This window comes from Nothobranchius furzeri, chromosome 5 (assembly GCF_043380555.1).
Source record: "Nothobranchius furzeri strain GRZ-AD chromosome 5, NfurGRZ-RIMD1, whole genome shotgun sequence".
NCBI classification, from domain to species: Eukaryota; Metazoa; Chordata; class Actinopteri; order Cyprinodontiformes; family Nothobranchiidae; genus Nothobranchius; species Nothobranchius furzeri.
The window spans coordinates 80,450,481-80,469,163 of NC_091745.1; the positions used below are offsets into that span (position 1 = coordinate 80,450,481).

Sequence of the window (18,683 nt, forward strand, 5' to 3'; positions counted from 1 at the left end):
ACCCAGAGGCAACAACGGGGGAAACAGACACCGCCGAGAGTTCTCTCTATCTGTCCTCCTTTGTCCCCCACCCTACACACACACACACACACACACACACACACACACACACACACACACACACACGTCATTTCCAACAGTGATGAGTGCATCAGGGGCTGGGGGCTGGGGGGGGGGGGGGGGGGTGGGTACTTCAGGGAATTGGAGTGTTTAAAATACACACAACGGTTTTCCTCAAGTGGATGATCAGTGCAAATACCCCCCCCCCCCCCCCCCCATCCTCTCCACACAAACACCCGGGAGAACCAGCAGGTACGCAGCAGCAGCAGAACGCCGTGATCCCGACGGTTTTACAGACTCATTACCAAAGGAGCCGTTTTTTTCTGTCACCATCAGGAGTCTCCTGCGTCGGTGCCGCTGTCTTCTGCACTACCAGGAAACACTCGCTGCACTCCGCCTGCCCTCCAGGACACACTAAATACGTTATCTGGCTATGCTTCAGCGTATCACGCGTTAAATAAAGCACTCATCAGGAGATAGCATGGAGGTCATCTCCTGTGTGAAACTGGGTTCTTCTTTCTGGTGAGAGGAAAGGGTTTCCAACTCTTCAGCACAACGTGTGTTTGCACCAGACGGACGGAGTGTAGCAGTCTCTGCAGGAGTTCACACGCGTGTGCGCTCGATGCCCCAGCGTACAATAAGTCTCCCTGTCGATCACAAGCTGTTTGGATGTTATCTGCGGGCTCGGGCCTGCAGCTGCTGCATTACTTTACTGCAGCTGCATGATGTTATGGAGTCCAGAGCAGAAAGCAGCAGGGCACCGACAAACAGGCCATGTGGTTCACCCTCAGGATGGGCCAAACAGTTCCCGAACAGCTCATCGAGCAACAACCGCTTAGAGAAGTTCACGTCTGAAGAGCTGAAGACCTGCAGGACGGGTCTTCTGCTTAAACTCACGAGTGTGTTTGAGTTGCATTTTTCTGTCCGTTCCAACATAAAGCTGAAAGCGGACGAGAACAAACGAAACTAAAGGAACTCAATAATTCAGTCTCTTGATTTCATCGTGTTTAATTATTTATAATTGCACCTTTAGCTGCTTTTGTTGTTCTGTGTTTAGTAAAAGCATCGAAAACGTCTGAAGAGCAAACAGAGGCTCCACCTCTGTTCATCCTTACCGCTGATGAAAACTGAGTAAAACATCTACATCTTGGAGCGATGATGAGCTGTTAGCAAGTTGATTATTGCTGAAAACTTAAAAAGATGCCTCAACTGTAACGATTCCATGTTGTTCTGCTGTGCCTGGACCTCGTCTACTTCTGTTGGGCTGTACCAATCACCTGTGTGGTTCTGAGGAGAGGTGCTGAAATCCAGTCAGAAGAGGCGTTCCCATAGCTGGCACCAAGGCAGTATACCCCCCCCCCCCCCACACACACACACACACACACCCTGCCATCCCAGCACATGCTGCTCCGTCTCCGGGTTTTCCTAACAGCAGAAGTTTCTACTCTTCCTTATTTTCTTCAAACGTTTAACCGCTGTGATTTTGGCTAACTTTCCGAGTCTTCCGGTTACATTCATTGCAGCAACGTTCAGCTTTTTTTGACAATAAATGAGCCATTTTCTGTCAGCGTGAATCCTCCGACTGTCATGTTCTGTGTCCCTTTGTTCCCCAGCCCCTCCAGTTCCCACTCCAGGTTCTCCTTTTGTGTTTCATAGCGCCCTCATGTGTCCTTTGTCTGCATCTCATTTATGTGTCTCCTGTGTTCCTTTAGTCTTCTCCAGTCATCCCTCTGCAGTGTTTCTAGTTTCAGCTTTTCATTTTTATTAGTCTCTTTAATATGTTTTGTCCCACCGGTTTTGTAGTTCTCCTTCCCTTTAGAGGTTTAGTTATATGGTTGCTTTTCTGTTTTTAGGTTCACTCTCAGGTCATGTGAGTTTCTTCCCTGAATAGTCATTGCTTTCACCTGCACCCCCCCCCCCCACTCCACACACCTGCAGCTCATCTGCCTCCCATTATGCCCCAGTGTATTTAAGCCCTGTCTTGTCTCTGTGTCTTGTCGGTCCATTGTTGTTGTTTGTGGTAATTCTGTCAGTCTCTCGTTCCTCGTCTCTAGTGTTTCTCGTGTCTCAGTTCGATCTCTAGTTTATTTTGGATTTTTGGACATTTTTTAGACTTTGGCTCCTGCCTCGTGTCATCCTGGGTTTCTGCACTTTGGGTTCTAACATCCCTCCAAAATGTGACACCGACGGAATAAAATGATTGGTTCTACTGTAAAGAAGAGCTGATTGCTGAAGCAGAAACTGTTTAGGGAAACGAACAAGCAGCAGTCTGTGCAGATGATCGCTCAGGGACACCTCACCTGTCTGCACTCCTTTAACAGACTGGTGAAGACATTAATGTGGTGTCAGGAGCGGGCTATGAGTCTATTAATAGGCTTGCATGAAGGGACAGAGGCAAGACTTATTACAAGAAGCTGAAGAATCCCAGAAGAACAAACCTCTCGTGAACGTGTAGATAAAAACAACCCGACTGCACGCGCTCTCAGTCATAACAGATCAAAACCAACATGGCAGGCAGCTCTGGGGCTTGTTCGAGTGATGATGCAGCGCCTACAGAGGTCCACGCCGTGGGGGTGGAGGAGGATCTGGGCCTGGAGGACAGGACGGAGAGGGGGAAGGTTTAGGAATTCAGTCTTAGTAAAACATTGTTGAAAATCGTGGAAAAAGATTCTGGCGTTTGATTTTTTTTCTCAAAATACGTATTTTCTGCATTTTACAGGAAAAAGTTGATATCTGGTTAAATACGTAAAGGCACAAACGAGGGATCTGAACTTTGAGTGAACGGACTCAAATAGCTAAATAAACAACAACAGAGACTAAAGTGGAAGAAGAGGAGGAGAGCGATGGCAGCTTCTTGCAGGATTAAGTTGGGGGCAGCAGTAGCTCAACAGGTAGAGCAGGTTGTAATCAGAAGGTTGCAGGTTCAATCCCAGCTCTAGGCCTGCTGCTGGTGGTCAGAGGGTGCTCAGCAGCCTCACCTCTCAGTGCACCCCAGAGCCATTGTGGCTAGCTCATCACCACCTGTGTGTGAATGGATGAATGGCATACCGTAAAGCGCTTTGGAGTCCTCTAACTCTGAAAGGCGCCATCAGTGTGGGTCATTATCACTTATCAACAGTTTTTCATTTTTGAGTTTGCTTTCTTGTTTATTTGTTGTTTTGTGAAACAGCACAACTGTGTTGGTGGAAAAATCAATGAGAAAAACAACATTTTAGACGTTTTTGTGTGAAACAGTCACATAAAAAAGTCACCGGTCCAACATTTCTGCAGTGGTTTACTGATGATCTGACTAAATTCATGATCAGGGCTGTTTTCTGTCTGGCAGCGGGTTTTTAGGACACCAGCGCCTGAACCGAAGGCTGCTTTAAATCACCTGAAAGTGAAATGATGAGGATTCTGTGAGAATCTGGCATTCTGCTGGGATCTATTCCTCCTCCCTGCGAGTGGGGCTGCATCTAAAGCTCAAAAACCTTCTGAATCCAATAAGTGACAACCTTCTGTCTGGCTGTGGGAGCATGCTGCATCCTCTAAGTGAAAAGTGGACTTTCCTCTTTAATCACTCACACACTGGTCCCTCGGTGTCCTTCCTTCGTGTGTTTACTACTTCAGTCCAGAGCTGTGACGCTGAGTCCAAAAAGACCTCCTGATCCCGGACTGAATATGCATGACGCACCGCTCCGCGCGCACAGAGCTGTGGCAGTTGAACAGTTTCAGCACCGCGTCGGAGAACAGCGCCATGCGTCTCTGAGACGGACCGAGCGGCTGGTTCCGAGCTGCTCTCTGACGGAGAACCCGACGCAGTTCGACAGAAGAAAGACCTCTTTTCATCTGAGATCACATCATCATCCCCGAGGTCGCAACAACGTGGGCTCTCCTCTTTTCACCCGCAAAGAAAGATCTGCAGCCGAAAAGCGTGGGGTGCTTCTTTCCTTTACTTTGATGCCCTGAGGAGAGGAGGAGCAGGAACCAGAAGACAGAGAAAGAGGAGACATGGAATAAAGTTGTTTTTTAAGAAATGGCAAGATGAAGAGTGTGAAGAGAAAGGTGGAGTGATCCGCTCTTCCTCGTTCCAGAACCCCGAACCAACAGACCCAAATCCGGTTCGCGCCCCAAAAATAAAAAAGACGCTTTGGGTCCGTCCCCCCCCCCCCCCCCTCAGACACAGAGAGAGAGAGAGAGAGAGAGAGAGAGAGAGAGAGAGAGAGAGAGAGAGAGAGAGAGGGGGGAGAGAGAAAGTGTGTTTTGAAGAGAGAACGAGCCGCTTCAGCCGGGCTGCGCCCGACCCCGGTACTAACCAGCGGGCTGCTCTGGATGGATTTACCGACCCTCCTACCGCACCCTGGAATTTCATTCACAAGACAGCTGATTGTAAAACCGCCTCGAATCGATACGGAGCGAGGACTGGGGGGGAGAGGGGGGAGAGAAGGGCCAGATATCCCATTCGTTCTCAAACGTGCGCGGAGAGGAGGCGCACCTGCGGAAGCCTCGGTCCGCTTCCCGTTTTTCCTCCATCAGATTTACGCGCTGCTGCTGTTTAGCTGAGAGGAGACTTTTACAGTCTGGACACGGGAGTGGGGAGTGAGGGGGGGGTGGACAGGAGTGTGTGATTACATGTGAGTGTGTGTGTGGGAAAGCTGGATGCATCCGTCTCTTCCTCCCCTGGCACTCCACCGGCGCTCAGCCTGACCGACGACAGCATGCCAACGGAGGAGCAGAGCGGAGCTCGGTGAGGAGCACATCTCCATCAGCTCTCCCACTGAGCATCCACACGTTTTAACTCCATCTCCCTCACCCAGGTACAGAGTCTCCATCAGGGGACGGGGGTGAGACGACCTCTGGCTGTGCTCTCACCTGCTCAGCATCCGCGCAGGACCCGCTTCATGGGCCCCAGACTTCGCGAGCCTCCCGGGATGGCGTGCAGCGCGTGTTACTACCTGGTGATCAGCTCCACTCACCTGAGCAACGGACACTTTCGGCGCGTCAAGGGTGTCTTCAGGGGTCCGCTATGTCCGACAGCAAGCAGCGACTCACCGGTAGGAGAACATCTCCATGGGGTTTTCCACCAAAATGTCTAAAACTCATCATTTAGTTTTCTGCAGCATCTGCTTGAGTCTCAGTGATGTCCTTCTGGAGTTGTGTTAAATAAAGAGGGAAGCAGTGGTCTTAAATGAAACTTCCTCCAGTTGGAGTTAAAACTAGAGGAGACTAAAAAAGGAGCCAGCTCGGGGTGATCGTGTCCTCTCTAGCGTTTTGAAAGAACGTTTTCTCTTCTAGAGAACAGATGAGAAAATAAAAGATGGAAAAATGTGAATCCAAGCATGAAGCCATTGTCCCCTCTGCACTGCCTTTCCTCTCTTGTGGGAATTAGAAGAATCAAGTTGAGTTCTGGAGATGAGAACTAAGATCTAATTACCCAGAATGTGTTCTGCCCGTGGGTTCCTCCTGTACCACCACACTTGGTGTGTGTGTGTGTGTGTGTGTGTGTGTGTGTGTGTGTGTGCGTGTGTGTGTGTATGCGTGTGTGTGTGTGTGCGTGCGTGCGTCTGTGTGTGTGTGTGTGTGTGTGTGTGTGTGTGTGTGTGTGTGCCAGTTTGCATGAAAATTTTGTAACTTTGACTTTTTCCATTTTTGGTTGGCTCAGCACAGTTCACTCATCCCCCCCCCCCCCCCACACACACACACGCACATGCACGCGCACACACACATGCACGCGCACACACGCATACACACACACACACACATACACATACACACACACGCATACACACACATGCATACACACACACGCATACACACACATGCATACACACACATGCATACACACACACACACACGCGCACACACACGCTTAAGTAACACTTCCTGTTAGACCATCAGTGTAGCGGTTTAAACGGTCGGCTACCTCTCACGGTTGAACGTTGTCACTTCCACGTGTCTCTGACCCTTTTCATCTGCTCAGCATATCAAACGCTGTCTCTCCTACGAGTCTCTTGTCTCTCTGAAAGTCACATCTCTAAACAGTTCAGGCCCTCTGGTGAATCCAAACTTAGAGATGAATGCAGTTTCGTCGACTGAGACGTTTTAGAAACACGTCTGAAGCTCCTCAGCACACGTTCAGGTTTACCTCCAGGTCTGTCAGACTTGCAGTACAGACCTAAATCCGTCTGAGTCTGACGAGTCGGTATAAGATTTTTATTTTAAAAATCAGGCAACTGATGCAGTTTTAAGGGTTGGAGGTAATCTGAAAGCGTTTTAGCTGCTCAGCTCTGCACCCTAAGATCTTTGTGATCTAAAGTCGTGTAAAATGACGGGATTTCTCTGACAGCCAACACAGTAAAGTAAAGCAGCTCTTTATTTCCTTACTGGTTTTTACTGGTTCCAGTAATAAATCTAAAATGCTCTGTGTCTGTTTTATACACAAACTCATCTCTGTTTATTTAAACGGATGTATTAAATCACTAACTCAGATTTTACCCTTAAGGGCTTAAAGCGTTATCTGAAAGCAGAAGTGCTTATCCAACAGAAAGCACAACCACAAAGCGCTGCGGCTCCAAAGATTTCCACTCAACAGAAGCGTCTCCTCCACGTTTAACCTCGCTGTCGCTCACGAGTAGAAACGCTGACACGGCGCAGAAGTCTCACAGCTTAACTGTCCCTGACCTTCACGTGAAAATAGAGATCTGAATGATGTTTCACCCCTATTGTTGTCTGGTTCAGGTGTTATTTAGCACGGGAAGGACATCTTGGACATCTAAGGCCGTGTCAAAGCTAATGTGGGAAAGCCTGCATATGGGAGGTTTGCTAAATCTGGGCTAGGCAGATGTGGAAGGTCAGAAAGTAAAAAAATAGATAGGAAAATGAGCACTTTCTGATTTATGCATATTAGTTCAGTTTGGTACCATTCATGAGCCTGTCGGCCCAATAAACTGTCAGTACTCGAGGTCAAGCTGACTAAAAGTGACCCCTTATTTTAGCAGGAGCCAGGAGAGGGGTTTTGATGCATCTCTTCAAGGCGCTTAAACATGCTGAGCAGCTCCTGTTGCTGCTGTCGCTCCCGTTGTGGACGCCGCCGTGGCAGAAACAGCGAGCTGCTCTTTGATTTAGCTCAGATCAGTGGAGTACAAAGGATCTCACGGCTGGGATTTGTCCGGGGTAACTTCCTGTGTCTTCCCTTTGATAAGGTAATGCAGCATTAGGAAAACACCGTGCACCGCGGAGAAGAGAACAACAGCTGACGTCCTCCCCCAGACCCAACCCTCTGGTGTGTTTAAAGTCCTCCTTATGTTGTTTAGTTAGCCTCCCCAGGGTCGCTGCGCTGAGTCAAGGACGACGATTAAGCTCATTATGACTTTATCACGGCTAATTAGCAACAGCAACAGGTTTGTTTGACGTGTCTGAATTTTGTATTCGGTATGTTGGTACTTCATCATTAATGGTGAGTCCTTCTAGTAACACTGAAAAGGTCTTTTTCCTTTTGTTGTTTCTGATTTCAGCATTAAGGAACAACAGGAAGAGATACGTAGCAGGAAGAGAGACGTAGCAGGAAGAGAGACGTAGCAGGAAGAGAAAGTTAGCAGGAAGAGAGACGTAGAAGGAAAAGAGACGTAGCAGGAAGAGAAACTTAGCAGGAAGAGAGACGTAGCAGGAAGAGAGACGTAGCAGGAAGAGAAACTTAGCAGGAAGAGAGACGTAGCAGGAAGAGAAACTTAGCAGGAAGAGAGATGTAGCAGGAAGAGAAACTTAGCAGGAAGAGAGACAGAGCAGGAAGAGAAATTTAGCAGGAAGAGAGACAGAGCAGGAAGAAAGACGTAGCAGGAAGAGAGACGTAGCAGGAAGAGAGACGTAGCAGGAAGAAAGACGTAGCAGGAAGAGAGACGGAGCAGGAAGAGAAAATTAGCAGGAAGAGAGACGTAGCAGGAAGAGAGACGTAGCGGGAAGAAAGACGTAGCAGGAAGAGAAAATTAGCAGGAAGAGAGACGTAGCAGGAAGAGAGACGTAGCGGGAAGAGAGACGGAGCAGGAAGAGAGACTTAGCAGGAAGAGAGACGTAGCAGGAAGAGAGACGTAGCAGGAAGAGAGACGTAGCGGGAAGAAAGACGTAGCAGGAAGAGAAAATTAGCAGGAAGAGAGACGTAGCGGGAAGAGAGACGGAGCAGGAAGAGAGACTTAGCAGGAAGAGAGACGTAGCAGGAAGAGAGACGTAGCAGGAAGAAAGACATAGCAGGAAGAGAGACGTAGCAGGAAGAGAGACGTAGCAGGAAGAGAGACGTAGCAGGAAGAGAAACTTAGCAGGAAGAGAGACATAGCAGGAAGAGAAACTTAGCAGGAAGAGAGACGTAGCAGGAAGAGAGACGTAGCAGGAAGAGAAAATTAGCAGGAAGAGAGACGTAGCGGGAAGAGAGACGTAGCAGGAAGAAAGACGTAGCAGGAAGAGAGACGGAGCAGGAAGAGAAAATTAGCAGGAAGAGAGACGTAGCAGGAAGAGAGACATAGCAGGAAGAGAGACTTAGCAGGAAGAGAGACGTAGCAGGAAGAGAGATGTAGCAGGAAGAGAGACGTAGCAGGAAGAGAGACGTAGCAGGAAGAAAGACATAGCAGGAAGAGAGACGTAGCAGGAAGAGAGACGTAGCAGGAAGAGAAACTTAGCAGGAAGAGAGACGTAGCAGGAAGAGAAACTTAGCAGGAAGAGAGACGTAGCAGGAAGAGAAACTTAGCAGGAAGAGAGACGTAGCAGGAAGAGTGATGTAGCAGAAAGAGAAACTTAACAGGAAGAGAGACGTAGCAGGAAGAGAAAATTAGCAGGAAGAGAGACGTAGCAGGAAGAGAGATGTAGCAGGAAGAGAGACGTAGCAGGAAGAAAGACATAGCAGGAAGAGAGACGTAGCAGGAAGAGAAACTTAGCAGGAAGAGAAATTTAGCAGGAAGAAAGACGGAGCAGGAAGAAAGACGTAGCAGGAAGAGAGACGGAGCAGGAAGAGAAAATTAGCAGGAAGAGAGACGTAGCAGGAAGAGAGATGTAGCGGGAAGAAAGACGTAGCAGGAAGAGAGAATTAGCAGGAAGAGAGACGTAGCAGGAAGAGAGACGTAGCAGGAAGAGAGACGTAGCAGGAAGAAAGACATAGCAGGAAGAGAGACGTAGCAGGAAGAGAAACTTAGCAGGAAGAGAGATGTAGCAGGAAGAAAAACGTAGCAGAAAGAGAGAAGTAGCAGGAAGAGAAACTTAGCAGGAAGAGAGACGTAGCAGGAAGAAAGACGTAGCAGAAAGAGAGACGGAGCAGGAAGAAAGACGTAGCAGAAAGAGAGACGGAGCAGGAAGAAAGACGTAGCAGGAAGAGAAAATTAGCAGGAAGAGAGACGTAGCAGGAAGAGGGACGTAGCGGGAAGAAAGACGTAGCAGGAAGAGAGACGTAGCAGGAAGAGAAACTTAGCAGGAAGAGAGACGTAGCAGGAAGAGAGACGTAGCAGGAAGAGAAACTTAGCAGGAAGAGAGACGTAGCAGGAAGAGAGACGTAGCAGGAAGAAAGACATAGCAGGAAGAGAGACTTAGCAGGAAGAGAAACTTAGCAGGAAGAGAGACGTAGCAGGAAGAGAGACGGAGCAGGAAGAAAGACGTAGCAGGAAGAGAGACGGAGCAGGAAGAGAGACGTAGCAGGAAGAGAGACGTAGCAGGAAGAGAGACGTAGCAGAAAGAGAGACGTAGCAGGAAGAGAAACTTAGCAGGAAGAGAAAGTTAGCAGGAAGAGAGACGTAGCAGGAAGAGAGACGTAGCAGGAAGAGAAACGTAGCAGGAAGAGAGATGTAGCAGGAAGAGAGACGTAGCAGGAAGAGAGACGGAGCAGGAAGAGAGACGTAGCAGGAAGCGAGACGTAGCAGGAAGAGAGACGTAGCAGGAAGAGAAACTTAGCAGGAAGAGAGACGTAGCAGGAAGAGAGACGGAGCAGGAAGAGAGACGTAGCAGGAAGCGAGACGTAGCAGGAAGAGAGACGTAGCAGGAAGAAAGACTCCGAGAGGTGATTAACGCCATGTGACCAGCTACCGATCAATAATTGCGAGCTTGCACGGATTTCTGGCATGTTTGATATTTTGCTCATCCCTGGTGAGTGCACTGCACTGTTGAAGCAACGCTGCGAGCGGCTGTGACCCAGAGTACCAGAACCGCTCACGGCCCATGCACAAATGTGTTAGCACGGCTCGCCAGCCATTTCCCTACTAACACACGTTCGTTTTTATTTCTTGTCTTCACACACGACAAGGCTTGTCAACAAAGTGTGGTCAACCGGATTAAACTGATCACAAAACATTCTTTCTTTCGTTTTCCACATCCAACCCCCATAAACCCTGCGTGTCCTCCTTCAGCACTCCCGAAGGACCACACACATTAATAACGACACAAAAGAAGTGCGGCGTGTTGTGTGAAAACTGCTCTTTTCATCGCATTTGGAGGTCAGACGTGTTGCTACCAGACGTACAGCATGAGCAGTCAGGTCGCGTCCGAGAACTGGGTCGTAGAGTGTGAGCACATGACTCGTGACATTTGCTCTGTGAGGAAGTCGTACAGTTTGAGCTGAAGCTGAGAGCTACGAGTGAAGAAGTCCCACAGCGTCCACCGAGCCTCCGAGCTATGATGGAGTCAGCTACCGTTTTAGTCAAACATGAGAAGATTTTATTCTAGTCTGCTTCTCAATCTCCTTTTGTTGCTTGACTTGATATACATGTTTCTATGAAGCTTCTCTGCCCGATGTGTTGATCTAGCATCTCTATTATCTGTCCATTCACCACACTGAGACTTAAAGTAACAACAGGCCGTGTTTTAAACTTTAAGCTAGAGCTTTAAGATGGATCTCAGTGATGGTTGAGTCAGGAACCTGACCAGTTTCATATCTGACACCTCTCTGCTGCCCTCTGCTGACCAGAAACCGCAGTTGACCTTTTTGTGGAGTGGGTAGGTGTCCTGGGGGGCGCTCTGTACCTGCTTTATGTTTGCCAGCTGTAATGCTAACGGTTAGCATTTTCAATTTGCTGATCATCAATGAAAAGTACAGGAGGAAGAAAATGAAGTTTGAGGTTTCTGTTGACATCATGGCAGAGCCAGGAAGCAAAACTAAAGCCGGGCGTACACTGTGCGACTTTTTCACTCGCAGCGTTCAGCTTCAGCTCAAACTGTACGACTTCCTCGCAGAGCAGATCTCACGAGCCAGGCGCTCACACTGCACGACCCAGTTCTCGCATGCGACCTGACTGCTCACACTGTACGTCTGGTAGCAACACGTCGGCCCTAAAAATAAGCTAAAAATAGCCGTTTTTACTCAACACGTCAGACTTTTTTGTCTTGCCTGTTGTGCTTCGGGAGTGCTGCAGGAGGACACACAGGGATTTATGGGGGTTGGATGAGAAAAACGAAATAAAGAAAGTGAATCTGTGTTTTGTGATCAGTTTAATTTGACATGAACACGACAAACACGCTTTCTAGACAATCTTTGTGAGTAAAAAAACGTGTAGAAACAAAAACGAACAGCGTGTGTTATTAGGGAAATAGCGGGGAGCAGCGTTGATGCAGGATTGCGCATGCGCCGTGAGCGGTTCTGATACTTTTTGGGTCGCAGCTGCTCGCAGCGCCGCTTCAACAGTGCGATACCCTCACGAGGGACGAGTGAAATATTAAACACTCCAGAAGTCCGTGCGACCTCACGACTGCTGATCGGCAGCTGGTCACGTGGTGTTAATCGCCTCTCGTAACCCCCTGTACACTACACGACCGCTCGATGCAAAACTCGCCTCGATGTCGTGGATTCCCGCACGACTGGAAAATCGGCTCAAAAAAGTGAAAAAGTCGCACAGTGTACGCCCGGCTTAAGAGAGTAATGTCTTTGGAGGTGAAGCAAACAGTACAAGTAGAGTGAACATTGACGTGGCCTTAGCTAGTTGGAGGAAGCTAAAGGAGGCTACAAAATCATGGACTGATGGTGACCTGGCTTTGTTGCTACTGGACTTGTAAGTAATAATATTTTTGTCCAACAGTGTGGATCGTTTTACATTGTGGTTTATTTTAGTATTAGTTAGCTCATGTCAGTGTTAGCTCGTTGTTAGCATTAGCTACAGCAGGGTGCTGTAGAGTTGATACGACAGTTGTAATTCCACTTTTAACCAGTAGGGTGGAGGAGCAGGAAAGTTCTCTGTCACTTTAAAAACCGTGAGAGAACACAAAAACACAACAGCCTTAATGATGAGCGCCTCACACTCTTATCCTGCAGACGACTACTAGCCTGTAAACGTTTTAGTCCGTTTCTTATAGCGTAGGTACTTTGGGTTAAAGCTATCCAGCAGGACCGTGTGACTCATTTATCAACAATAAGCATCTTAGTCCACTGGAGAACCCCGTTAGTGTCCAGTCGTTTGTAACTGCACTCCTTTAATGTTTGGACACACTTCTTACAAATGAGTTATGATGTTGCTGATCAGGATGCATCACTTTCAATAATCAGGTCAGATTACTTTCATTTAGTTCCCTCCCTAACAGCTAGTCTCTCTGCGGGTAGCTACAGAGTGCATTTGTGTCTGCTTTGTACATCTTTACTTATCAGTAAATTGTTTATTACACGTTTATTCTGACAGAAGTTTCACAAAACTCAGCTGAAAACGTCTAAAGTGGAAAGAGAACAGCTGATCCGTAATCACAAAGATACGTGAACAAAAGGAGTGTTTGCAGAAATCCAGTCTGGAACTTCAGAACTGATCTTCATTTCTCCAAACTGAGGTTGTTTCACAGACGTATCCACAACAGGTGAGACATTAATGGTTCAGGACAAACAATTCTACATGAATCCAGTTCAAAAGACCGCAATGGTTAGGAAGGATTCAAACTGATGTACAGCAGTTAGTGTTCTCGTCTTTTTCTCACAGAAAAACCAACATTCAGAGCCAGAACTATGTTCCGGTCCGATCAGCGTGCGGTCCGAGTCGAAGCACCGAGCAGCCGTTACATCTTTTATCACATCCAGCTTCAGTGGGATGACTCAGTGAACGCCAGCAGGATGCTTTTCATTAGATAGGCTGCTGCTTCTGACCTTTCACCTCCAACTTTTAGTCACTTGTTGAGAGAGAGAAGAAAGAAAGAAAGAAAGAAAGAAAGAAAGAGTTTTTATGCATCGTGTTCTCCGTTTATGTTGTAAAAGTGTCTTCATCCTTTTTAATCTGCTGACAGAAATAAATAAAAAATAACAGTCAGATGTAAATTGCTCGATGATGAATCGTGTCTGCAGAGGAGACCGGCTCTGCACATTTTTGAGGTGCCTGCAGGAAATAAGCACATTTCCATGACAGTGGAGGTAGCTCTGCTGCAGCTAGCGCTCAGAGAGAAACTCAGCCTTTTGCTGGCTGCGTGACGGTTAGCGTTATTGTGATGCAAATGGAGAAGTTGCTCCTCGTTTTAAGCTGTGGGTGTTCTTAAGTTCATGTCTGTCTGTAAACACGAGCCGAGTGCTGGTGCAGTTTTCTGTTCTGGTCAGAGATAGAGACCGTAAAAAGACTGTAGCGAGTCACCGCCAGTCCCTCCGACGGGCAGCAGCACTCAGACTTTTCAACATGCGGAAACAACGATTTAGAGATGGTTTTAGGTTCAGCTGTTTTCTGTTTCTGAGAGAAAAACGAAAGTGTGAGAAATCCACTCAAGGAACTCTTTAAAACTGTAAATGAAAAGAAGGATAAAAGACAGGAACAGAGGCGGTAAACATAAGTGGTAAACAACAACAATAACAAAGCTCAGTAAGGAGTCCGTATGAAGCAGCGCCGTCATAATTACAGTTTACAGATTATTTATGAGGCTGTTCCACTTTATTGATCTGATCGTATTAAAAGGGTGACCTGTGTGTGTGTGTGTGTGTGTGTGTGTGTGTGTGTGTGTGTGTGTGTGTGTGTGTGTGTGTGTGTGTGTGTGTGTGTGTGTGTGTGTGTATCGATCGAGGTGGGAGCTGAGTAATGTTTATGATAATAAGGCGGCATTCAAGCATTTTGTCCCAAACAATTACTTTGAAAAAACTATCTAGCAGGTAAAAAGGAAAGCCGCTCCGTGTGGAGAGTGCATGGACGTAATTTTGGGGGGGGGGGACAGGGGGGACATGTCCCCCCCACTTTTTCCAAAGTCAAGGTTTGACCCCTGCACTTTTTACATCCAAAAACAACATTACGCTATATTAAATTGACACTGGTTGAGCTCTAGGACCAAGCAGAAAACAACCGTTTGTGTTGAAGCCTGTTTCCCATTAGAGCATACTGTAAAGATTCACCCCCCCCCCCCTCCCCACTCCGTGCCCCCCACCCCCCACCCCCACACTTCTAAAGTGAAAATTACGTCCATGGGAGAGTGAGTCCCGTAGTCGGCTGCAGACATCAGGTCCTTGGTGGGCTCTGGTGGCCACTCGGCATGCCAGTTTAAGTCAATGCCCACGAACCTGACCGAGGCACTTTAATTACAGTCATGGTCAGGACCAGAATATAAAAGCTGGCTGAAGAAGATCGAGGCAGTAACGATAACCTGACATTCATTAAGAGTACAGATGTCGGAAAATGAACAAATGTTGGCTCTAAAGGCCCTGAAGACAGCGGTTCAGCTGTAATGTGTAGTTATGGTTTCAGGCTCCAGACCTGCTGCTGCAGTCCCTTACATCCATGGAGGCTAATGCGCTCACACACACACACGCACACACTCGCCCTAAAGGCCCTGGAGCAACCGTGTGACAGAGAGCAGGTGAGAGCTGCTGAATGCTAACGTCCTGTATGACGGCCCGTTCCTGCTGACCACTGCAAAGTGCTCCCGCTGATCTCTGCTGATGCCTTCCATCACAGGCGTCACTCCACACTCTGGAGGAAGCCCGTGTGCAGGAGTGAGATGGGCCGGCAGGTGGATAATTTGGACAGATGGGTGAGACGGGATGAAGAGAAGGGGGAGGGAGGGGGAGCAAGGCAGCATGAGGCAGTTGGCATCAGTTTTACCCTCTCTCAGACTTTTATTGGCATTTCATTTAACTAATGAATGAATTAGTGTTTCATAGCATAAGAATCTCTGCTCTGGAGCTGCTGTTTTCTGACTCTTAAAGTCTCTTTTTTCTTTCCTTTTCTATTTTAGTGCCTTTATTCTGCCTGCAGAGGTCCGTTGTGTTTGAGTGTGCATGTTGGACAGAGCTGGGTGACTTCATGATTCAGTCAGGGGAACACGAGTGTTACAGGAAACAGATTAAACTTCCTTTAGAGTCAGTTTTCCTTATTAGTTTAAAATCTGACAAACATGAACAACACTTTACTGCATCACTAATAGTATTTACACCAGATTTGTTCCTTTTTTATATTCTAGTTTACATAATAAGAAACTGAGTTGGAGTTCTCCCTCATCAGTGCCGGGGTTTATGCTCGTTATGAAACTCGAAGCCAACGCTGACGTTAAAGAGGATGTGCTGGCAAAGGTCCAACAGCTGAAACTTCATTTTTATTTAAGTGATGATTTAAAATGAGCACTAAAAGGATTCCTGCCCCTTCAGTGCTCTACTGAAACTACAGCAAGATTTATTATTATCATTTTTATTAGTAGAAGTAGCAGTAGTAGTAGTATTAGTAGTTGTAGTAGTAGTAGTATTAGCAGTAGTAGTAGACATGAGGCCATGGGTATCAAATGACACAAATGTGGTATGTTCTCTTGGGGTTGAGTTTTCTCTGATGAGTGATGCATGGATGGGTGGATGAATGGAAGGATGGATGAATGGGTGGATGGATGGAAGGATGAATGGATGGGTGGATGAATGGAAGGATGGATGGATGGATGGATGGAAGGATGGATGGATGGATAAATGGATGGATGGATGAATGGATGGGTGGATGAATGGAAGGATGGATGAATGGAAGGATGGATGGATGGATGGATGAATGGAAGGATGGATGGATGGGTGGATGGAAGGATGAATGGAAGGATGGATGGATGGATGAATGGATAAATGGATGGATGGATGAATGAATGGATGAATGAAGGATGGAAGGATGGATGGATGGGTGGATGGATGGAAGGATGAATGGATGGATGGGTGGATGGATGGACGGATGGATGAATGGAAGGATGAATGGATGGGTGGATGAATGGAAGGATGGATGGATGGATGGATGGGTGGATGGATGGATGAATGGAAGGATGGAAGGATGGATGGATGGGTGGATGGATGGACAGATGGATGAATGGAAGGATGAATGGATGGGTGGATGAATGGAAGGATGGATGGATGGATGGATGGATGGATGGGTGGATGGATGGATGAATAGAAGGATGGATGGATGGATGGATGGATGGATGGGTGGATGGATGGACGGATGGATGAATGGAAGGATGAATGGATGGGTGGATGGATGGATGGATGGATGAATGGAAGGATGGAAGGATGGATGGATGGGTGGATGGATGGAAGGATGAATGGATGGGTGGATGAATAGAAGGATGGATGGATGGATGGATGGAAGGATGAATGGATGGGTGGATGAATGGAAGGATGGATGGATGGATGGGTGGATGGATGGAAGGATGAATGGATGGGTGGATGAATTGAAGGATGGATGGATGGATGGGTGGATGAATGGAAGGATGGATGGATGGATGGGTGGATGGATGGACAGATGGATGAATGGAAGGATGAATGGATGGGTGGATGAATGGAAGGATGGATGGATGGATGGATGGGTGGATGGATGGATGGATGGATGAATGGAAGGATGGAAGGGTGGATGGATGGGTGGATGGATGGAAGGATGAATGGATGGATGGATGGATGGACGGAAGGATGAATGGAAGGATGGATGGATGAATGAATGGAAGGATGGATGGGTGGATGAATGGAAGGATGGATGGATCGATGGATGGATGAATGGATAAATGGATGGATGGATGGATGGATGAATGAATGGAAGGATGGATGGATCGATGGATGAATGGAAGGATGGACGGATGGGTGGATGGAAGGATGGATGGATGAATGGATGGTTGGATAAATGGATGGATGGATAAATGGATGGAAGGATGGGTGGATGGATGAATGGATGGGTGGATGAATGGAAGGATGGATGAATGGAAGGATGGATGGATGGATGGATGAATGGAAGGATGGATGGATGGGTGGATGGAAGGATGAATGGAAGGATGGATGGATGGATGAATGGATAAATGGATGGATGGATGAATGAATGGATGAATGAAGGATGGAAGGATGGATGGATGGGTGGATGGATGGAAGGATGAATGGATGGATGGGTGGATGGATGGACGGATGGATGAATGGAAGGATGAATGGATGGGTGGATGAATGGAAGGATGGATGGATGGATGGATGGGTGGATGGATGGATGAATGGAAGGATGGAAGGATGGATGGATGGGTGGATGGATGGACAGATGGATGAATGGAAGGATGAATGGATGGGTGGATGAATGGAAGGATGGATGGATGGATGGATGGATGGATGGGTGGATGGATGGATGAATAGAAGGATGGATGGATGGATGGATGGATGGATGGGTGGATGGATGGACGGATGGATGAATGGAAGGATGAATGGATGGGTGGATGGATGGATGGATGGATGAATGGAAGGATGGAAGGATGGATGGATGGGTGGATGGATGGAAGGATGAATGGATGGGTGGATGAATAGAAGGATGGATGGATGGATGGATGGAAGGATGAATGGATGGGTGGATGAATGGAAGGATGGATGGATGGATGGGTGGATGGATGGAAGGATGAATGGATGGGTGGATGAATTGAAGGATGGATGGATGGATGGGTGGATGAATGGAAGGATGGATGGATGGATGGGTGGATGGATGGACAGATGGATGAATGGAAGGATGAATGGATGGGTGGATGAATGGAAGGATGGATGGATGGATGGATGGGTGGATGGATGGATGGATGGATGAATGGAAGGATGGAAGGGTGGATGGATGGGTGGATGGATGGAAGGATGAATGGATGGATGGATGGATGGACGGAAGGATGAATGGAAGGATGGATGGATGAATGAATGGAAGGATGGATGGGTGGATGAATGGAAGGATGGATGGATCGATGGATGGATGAATGGATAAATGGATGGATGGATGGATGGATGAATGAATGGAAGGATGGATGGATCGATGGATGAATGGAAGGATGGACGGATGGGTGGATGGAAGGATGGATGGATGAATGGATGGTTGGATAAATGGATGGATGGATAAATGGATGGAAGGATGGGTGGATGGATGGATGGATGGGTGGATGGATGGATGTGTGGATGAATGGATGGTTGGATGAGTGGATGGATAAATGGATGGATGGATAAATGGATGGATGGATGGATGGATGGTTGGATGGGTGGATGGATGGATAAATGGATGGAAGGATGGGTGGATGGATAAATGGATGGGTGGATGGATGGATGGATAAATGGATGGATGGATGGATGGATGGATGGATGGATGGGTGGATGGATGGATGGATGGGTGGATGGATGGATAAATGGGTGGATGGGTGGATAAATGAATGGATGGATGGGTGGATGGATGGATAAATGAGTGGATGGATGGATGGATGGATGGATAAATGATTGGATAAAT

General features: G+C 47.5%; 1 protein-coding gene across 1 annotated transcript in view; it reads left to right on the forward strand.

The window, feature by feature from the left end:
- Positions 1-4,265: 4,265 nt before the first annotated feature.
- The window catches only part of LOC107379660 (G patch domain-containing protein 8), a 63,308-nt gene continuing 48,890 nt past the window's right edge, over positions 4,266-18,683 (forward strand). The window contains exons 1-2 of the mRNA XM_070551874.1: positions 4,266-4,786; positions 4,857-5,093. Coding sequence (XP_070407975.1) covers positions 4,941-5,093 — 153 coding nt within the window. The 5' untranslated portion in view covers positions 4,266-4,786; positions 4,857-4,940. The remainder of the gene's footprint in view (positions 4,787-4,856; positions 5,094-18,683) is intronic.